Source organism: Volvox carteri (assembly GCF_000143455.1).
Source record: "Volvox carteri f. nagariensis unplaced genomic scaffold VOLCAscaffold_46, whole genome shotgun sequence".
Lineage (NCBI taxonomy): Eukaryota > Viridiplantae > Chlorophyta > Chlorophyceae > Chlamydomonadales > Volvocaceae > Volvox > Volvox carteri.
This window is the reverse complement of record NW_003307589.1, coordinates 300739-307623: the sequence shown is the minus strand read 5'-3', so window position 1 is coordinate 307623 and position 6885 is coordinate 300739. Positions and strand designations below refer to the sequence as shown.

The window sequence follows — 6885 nt, the reverse complement described above, 5'->3', positions numbered from 1 at the left end:
CCACATCCCGGTAACCCACTCGGGGTTTCGGGACCGCAAAGAGGTGTCGAACGCGGCGTTGCTGTCGGAGGTGTGGCGGCCTCCCTGCACAGTGAAGGGGCCGTACACGAACAACAGCCCGCTACCGCCGGAACGTAGTGCCGTACCTGAACAGCCAGGGCGGTGTACAGGAGGCGGGAGGAGCATGGCGAGCGATTGAGGTGCTTTCTGGTTTCGGTGGAGGCTTTGGCTTTGGATGTGAATCTCGCAACAAGCCCCCACCTCACCTGCCCCTCGCAGCAAGCCGCGCGTGGCCGCCACCGGCGATATGTGGCACATGTTGATGACTAGGATGACATCTACTGCCGTACAGCTCGACGGAGAGGACGAGCAAGAGGGTGTGAAAGATGAGCCGGCGGCGGCCGCGTCAGAGTCCGCTGCCGGCGCTGGCCCGACAATTGCGGCTTCAGGGGCAGCGGCAGCGGCGGCGGCGGCGGCGGCGGCAGCTGCCGCCTGCGGCCATTCGTCCGCCGCCGCCGCGTTCAGCAGCAGCGGCGGCAGTCGTACATTGGGCAAGCCGGCGGCGTAAGCGACGATGCTGCCGAACAGCTCCGATGTTACGTCAGAGGGCTGAATGTCGTACTCGGGCAGCGCCGCCGCCAGGTGGGCTGCATGCTGACCAGAGCCGCTTGCGATCTGGGAGCGGACAGGTGCAGCGACAGATATACAGACATACGGGCAGAACAGCCAATCAAGTTAGCAGATAAACTAACAGACAGACAGACAGACAGACAGACCGGCAGACGGAGATACACATAGATACATTCGCGGACGCAAATTATTAAAACACACACACATGTGACACCAAACAACCGGACCTGCAAGAGATATGATGACAATAGCATAATGGTCAGCAGCTAGGTACCATGCAGGGGTTCCTGTAGTAGTACGGCACCGGTGATGGACTCTGCCGTACATATCCGTACATAAGTTATATCTGTGTTCCCGTGGGGTCTGTATCTCCCCGTCTCTCTCCCCGTCTCTCCTGCCGCACTTGTCAGCCGCCCCTGAAGACTTCTATCCAGGACTACCCGTCTATTGCTGGTATATATATCTGCTTCAACCGTCAGTGGTTCGTCTTCTTACTACTCCCCCTCTCCCTCAGCGTTCCCACCAAAAAGCACAAATTTGTATTATATCTGATCTGATCTACCTAACTCCAATTCCACTAGTCGTAGTCAGTACCTCCAGTAAAAAGGGCCGGCGGGAGCGGGCTGCAGTGTCGGGGGCGCCGCGGGGCAGGTACTCGAGCTGGGAGGGCGCGGGCCAGGGTCGTGTGATGGCAGGATGGCAGGATGGAAGAAAAGAGTCGCTAAGGGTCGCAGCCGCGCGGAGCGAGTGGGCAAGAGGGTGAGGTGTGGGAGGGGGTAGGGGGGCACTGGAGCAACAGACAGACAGACAGACAGACAGACAGACGGATGGACAGACGGATCAGCGGACCAGGACTGTGGGGGTTTTACTGCGCCCTAACTCTGCCATCACTACTACGACCACACCACACCACCACCACCACCACCACAGGCACTTGGAAGCCCAGTCGTTATGTGTGTTTGTGTGTGTCGCTGTTATGTCCTTGCGTAACTTTTGGCCGGTTCGGCGGTTGGTGGGTTGATTGGTGGGTTGTACGGCTTGCTCTCGCAGGTGGAAAGGGAGGCCCGGCATGCAGACAGGCGAGCGGTCCAGTCAGTTTTCAGGTGGTCCATCAGCCGCCACCAGGCCCTGGGCGTTCAGGACTGGATTGAACTGGCAGTAAGACATCATTCCCTGAGAATGGAAGAAGGGTTACTCCAACGGAATTCAACGGAGCTGCCGAGTGCCGGCACGCCGAGTCTACCGGAATTATCGGAAACAGTACGGCAAGTAGGTTCGGAGAGCCTTCGGGGGCATGGCGGCTTGGTGGCCGTCAAACGACGTGAGGCTGCTACATCAGCGGATCGCTTGCGTCCCTTGCAGACCGATCAAACGCCCCTCGTAAAGCAAGCGTGAGGAGACCCAGTTGGGGTTTCCCTGCTGTACGACCTACCATTACTTCAAGGATTGGCTGCTTGTTGCGCTCTGCAGCTGGACTCTCGCGCTTCTGACCTTCCAAGGATGCGTATCTGTCCATGCTTCCCTTGAAAATGCAGTTCTCCGCAGCAGAGCTGTACCGGGATGTGGCCATAGTCGCACAAGAGTACCTTCGAAGCCTTAGCCGTATAGTATTAACTTGTTGTAGTTGATTAAGCTTCATAGGGCCCTGTAACTACGGGCACCTGCTTGTAATGGGGGCGGGATAATGCCGGAAGTCTGCCAACGACGACCTTGTAATCCTAACGTAGCATTTTATAGGTTTCTACGGACATCCGAGAATAGCAAACCTCAGGGTGCTGCTTTCGGACATTCGGAGAGACGGAGCACGGAGGCGTAGAGTGCGACCGTTATCGCCAACTGCCAGATCCAGCCTGTCCAGTCTCCAGGGCGCAAACTGCAAAGATGTTAACTTCTCGTCATGCGCTTCCATCTCTGGGTAAACACACACTACTATATAGTTTCTACATGTAATATAATAGCGTAGTTTGCATGCCGCTTGCAAAGTCGAAACGTCTAAGCATAAGCAAGATCAAGGGGAGCTGTCAAAAGCTTGACATTTGCACAAAGCAAAACATGTATGTGACGTCGAAACTGTAAGCGTGCCCTCCAGTAGGCAGCGTAGAAATGTCTTCGATGCCAAGGCTTCCAGCGCGGAAAGTGGTATCGTCCCAACCTCATGCACAGGTGTGTTCTTTGGATTTGCAAGTCGACTAACCTGTGAAGTGGAGCTCAAACTCGTGCATTAACACCTTTTCCCGCTGCAGGCTACGGGACCGACACCACCCGCTGCAAGCCTTCATGAAGCCATGGTGTCCCAGGTTTCTCGCCTTGCTACCAACCCTGCACTTCAGCGACTTCTGCAAAACCCTGAGCTCTTGGAAGTCGTCAAGGAGCGGGACCCTACCTTCAAGCGCCTTCTGGAGCAGAATCCCGGAATGAGCGAGCTCCTCGCGCCCGACAAGCTCCGCTCGGTGCTTCAAATGGCGAAGGATCCGGCTCTCATGATGACAGGGGGCGCGGGGATGTTTGGCGTGATGAACCACCCGGAGCAGCAGCAGGTGAAAGGGCGGAGGGGGGGGAACTCTAAATCCATGCAACAAAACTATGTGTCAAGAGCAATTGGCACTAGCTCGCAGCCGCAGGAGCTCCAAACCCTAAACCCTCCCCAGGTTTCCAGGAGAGGACGTCATCGCGGCTCCAGGGAGGCCGGGAAGGCGGTCACTTAGCTGGACCGAGGTCCCATGGGGGGGGGCCCGTGGATTACAAACCCCCTGGTGGACTCATACATACATACATACATACATACATGCATACATACATACATACATACATACATACATACATACATACATACATAGGCTTCGCAGGGTAGCTGCCACGGGTGAAGATATACCCCCCGGTTTCACACATCATACATACACATGCGCGCGCAGATATACACATATAATACACACATTCATATGTACAGATACACACAGATACACACACGCGCGCGTGCACATACACCCATGGGTTTCGAAAGCCCACCCTAAGCACACACACGCATACACACACGATTACCCCCACCCTGCCCCACTCCTCCTCCTCCTCACCCCGATTTCATCCTTTTCAGGCGGTCCTGCAGCTCGAGTCCTACAGCCGCGACCTCCAGGCGCGTTTACATCAGCAACAACAACAGCAACAGCAGTTACACCAGCAGCAGCAGCATCTTCAGCAGCAGCACCTCTTCCCGCCAGAGGGCTACACAGGCGGTTCCCCTGAGCCTGCAGCAGCAGCAGCAGCAGCCGCCAACACCACTACTACCGCCGCCGCCGCCGTACTCAAGATGCGGTCAAGGATGCAGCTGCTGCAGCAGCAGGTCATGGCGACGATGGCTAACATTGACGACAACACGGCCAACCACCATTTGCCGCAGCCGCAGCCGCCAACCCCGTGGACAGCAACGACGGCAGCGGCGGTAGCAGGCCAGTCGGCCGGCGCCTTCGGCTCGGCGATGGCGGCAGGGACAGCGACGGCGGCGGCTAGGGCTTCGGAAAATTTACAAGGTGGCGGCGGCGGCGGCGGCGCGTCCGGCTCGCGGCCCTGGACGGCAGGCATGGCCCCCCCGCACCAGTCCCCCGCTTTCTTCAACCCGCCGTCGGTCGAGTCAACTACGACGGGGAAGACAGTGGCGGGGGGAGGTAGCGGTGGAGAGTACGGCGGCTTTAGCTTCACACACTCAGAGCGCGAAGTCACGCTGGAGGAGTTGCCGTACGATGTGCAGCAGCAGCTGCTGGCGGCGCACGGCATCAAGCGCGAGGACGTGCTGTTGCAGCCGGCCGCCACCGCCGCTGCCGCCGCCGCCAACAGCAGCACTAATGATACGGCGCAAATAGAGCTTCCTTCGTTTTCCGTGTGGCAGCAGGAGAAGGTGGCGGCGGCGGCGTATGCGGCTCAGGCGATGCCGCCCGGTGCCTGGTCGGACCTCCGCTCCCACCAGGGGTCACTGACCCACGGGTCGCACATGCTGCCCATCAGCACGGCCTCCTTGGACAGTGCCGCCGCCGCCGCCGGCGGAGTCAGAGGCGGCAGTGGGCGGTGGCATGGGCCGGCCGATGGCCAAGATTTTGCGTCTTCTTCGACACACCGACATCATTCTTCCCATTACCCCTCCCCACAGCAGAACCAAAATACCCACCACCACCACCACCACCAGCAGCAGGTCGGGCAGTCAGGATCGGCTCCCTGCTGCACGGGGCACGACCACCACCACGACCAGGGGCAGTATAAGAACCACCGCCAGCAGCAGCAGCACCATCCCTTTGAGCTGCACGGGGCCAGTCAGTACGACCGGTACGGCATGTACGGGCTGGGAAGCAGCCCAGCCGGCAAGGTAAGAAGCTGAGGTGAAGAGCGGGGTTTCCTGCTGTGTTTCTTGTTCACTGTATCTCTTCCCCCCCCCCTCCCCCCCCGTTCCCCCTTACTGAGGGAGCCATCGTCACTGCTGGTCAGTATATTTTCCTGAAATGCCGCATTCATCTTCCTCTCCTGGACTATATCCGTCTATCTCTGGTAGTTGCGTGCGCTTCATTGGCCAGTGTGGTTCGCCTCTATCCCCCTGTACACTGCCGCATGTCCCCCTTACCTCCCCCTTCCCCTCCCCCCTCCCCCCCTGGCCCCCCTCGGCCCCCTGCCCCCGGGGCCCAGCGTCGCCCCGGGGACTACTACGAGCCCGTGGAGGCGAACCTCCTGTGGAGGCCGCCGGAGGCCCAGGAGGGCTGTGGCACCCTGTACAGGAGGTGGGGGGGTGAGGGACGTGTGTGTGTTTGGGGGGGAGAGGGGAGGAGAGGGGGGAGAACGGGAGCGAGGTCCACTTCATTTAGACGAGATGAACCGAAGAGATTTCGCAAACACAATCGGACATACACATACACATACACACACACCTCCCGCAACCCTCACCCAGCACATTCGTTGCCCCTCTTTGCTAACCCCCCTTCCGTGCTCCCGCCTTCGCCTCCACTTCCCCTGCTGATGCCCCCTTCAGGGCCTATTCAGGCTACTGCGATCTGCTGTTCTTTCCGCCCTTCTTCGCGCTGGCGGCCCTGCTGGTGGTGGGAGCCCCCGGACTGCCCTTCTGGCTGCTGGCGGGGGGCCTTATAGCTGCCGTACTGCCCGGGGCGTACTGCTTCACGGTGGTGCTGGGGGGAATACCCAGAGAGTGAGTTCTGTGTCTGTTTGCACGTATGTATGTATGTATGTATGTATGGGTGGGGTTAGAGCCTGGGGCCTGGGTTGGGTGTGAGGTGGTATGGGGTTGTGTGGGGTCTTAATGCCGATAAGGGTTGGCTTCGGAGTTGAGGGAGAAGACGAAGTCCCCCCTAGGCCGTGCGGGTGTTGAGGGAATTGCTGCCAGGTAGGCACTTTGTGAGACATCGTAACGGCGGTGTGGGAGTGGTGGGAGTGCTGTTAGTGTTCCGGTCCTTCCAAATGGGAGGATCTTGCGGTCAGGCAGGCAAATTAACATTACTTGGGAAAAAACGGTGTGTGGAAAGGACGACCAGACGGGGGCGCGCGAACGGTGGGTTCTGGAGCGGTGTGCGTTTCGGGTCGGGTCGGGTCGGCAAAACAACCGGGATACGATTCTCACGCACGAGCTAAAACACGCGGCAGGAACATCCCCCCCCAGTCCCCCCTACCCCTTCCTTACTTCCTTACTTGTGGAGCATCACTCTATCCTTCGCATCAGCTTCTCTCGTTCACGTGGTTCGCCTTTCCCCCTTAACCCCCTTTCCATCCGTACAACCCGCGTCAATCGCATACACACACGCACACACGAACACACACACACACACGCGCGCAGGAAGATTCCGACCTCGCGGAGCTTCCTGTCGTTCATCGCCACCTGCGAGGTCGTGTATCCCCTCGTGTACGGCTGGGGGGTGTTGCCGTACTGGCACGGCCTCATCTCTAGTACGACACTGGTGCTGCTGGTTTGCTTCGCGGTGTTGCCCATCCTGCACCTGCGCGCCGCCACGGCGGACCCCGGCTACGTGCTGACAGCCGCCCAACAGCAGCAGCAACAACAACAACAGCAACAAGAACTCGATCTGCAGGGAGAGCCGCAGCAGGATAGGGTCCTGCAGCTCCAGAACCAACACCAACAGGTGCAGCAGGACTTCGGAAAGGCGGCGGCGGCGCGCGGCGGCGGCGGCGGCGGCGGCTGATGTTGAGGCGCCAGCGGCATCGGTGGCAGCAGTGGCGGCGGCGGCGGCGGCGGCAGCTAGCGCTGCCGCC

General features: G+C 59.4%; 2 protein-coding genes across 2 annotated transcripts in view; one reads left to right on the top strand and one right to left on the bottom strand.

Moving 5' to 3' along the window:
- The window catches only part of VOLCADRAFT_95696 (uncharacterized protein), a gene marked incomplete at both ends in the record, with an annotated part of 2683 nt that extends 483 nt beyond the window's left edge, over positions 1–2200 (bottom strand). The window contains 4 exons of the mRNA XM_002954784.1: positions 5–146; positions 267–675; positions 1225–1290; positions 2063–2200. Of these exons, the coding sequence (XP_002954830.1) occupies positions 5–146; positions 267–675; positions 1225–1290; positions 2063–2200 (755 nt within the window). The remainder of the gene's footprint in view (positions 1–4; positions 147–266; positions 676–1224; positions 1291–2062) is intronic.
- A 533-nt stretch (positions 2201–2733) lies between these two features.
- VOLCADRAFT_95695 (uncharacterized protein) overlaps positions 2734–6885 on the top strand; it is a gene marked incomplete at both ends in the record, with an annotated part of 8534 nt that continues 4382 nt past the window's right edge. The window contains 8 exons of the mRNA XM_002954836.1: positions 2734–2793; positions 2874–3167; positions 3935–4679; positions 4769–4818; positions 4868–4981; positions 5296–5387; positions 5636–5809; positions 6452–6755. Of these exons, the coding sequence (XP_002954882.1) occupies positions 2734–2793; positions 2874–3167; positions 3935–4679; positions 4769–4818; positions 4868–4981; positions 5296–5387; positions 5636–5809; positions 6452–6755 (1833 nt within the window). The remainder of the gene's footprint in view (positions 2794–2873; positions 3168–3934; positions 4680–4768; positions 4819–4867; positions 4982–5295; positions 5388–5635; positions 5810–6451; positions 6756–6885) is intronic.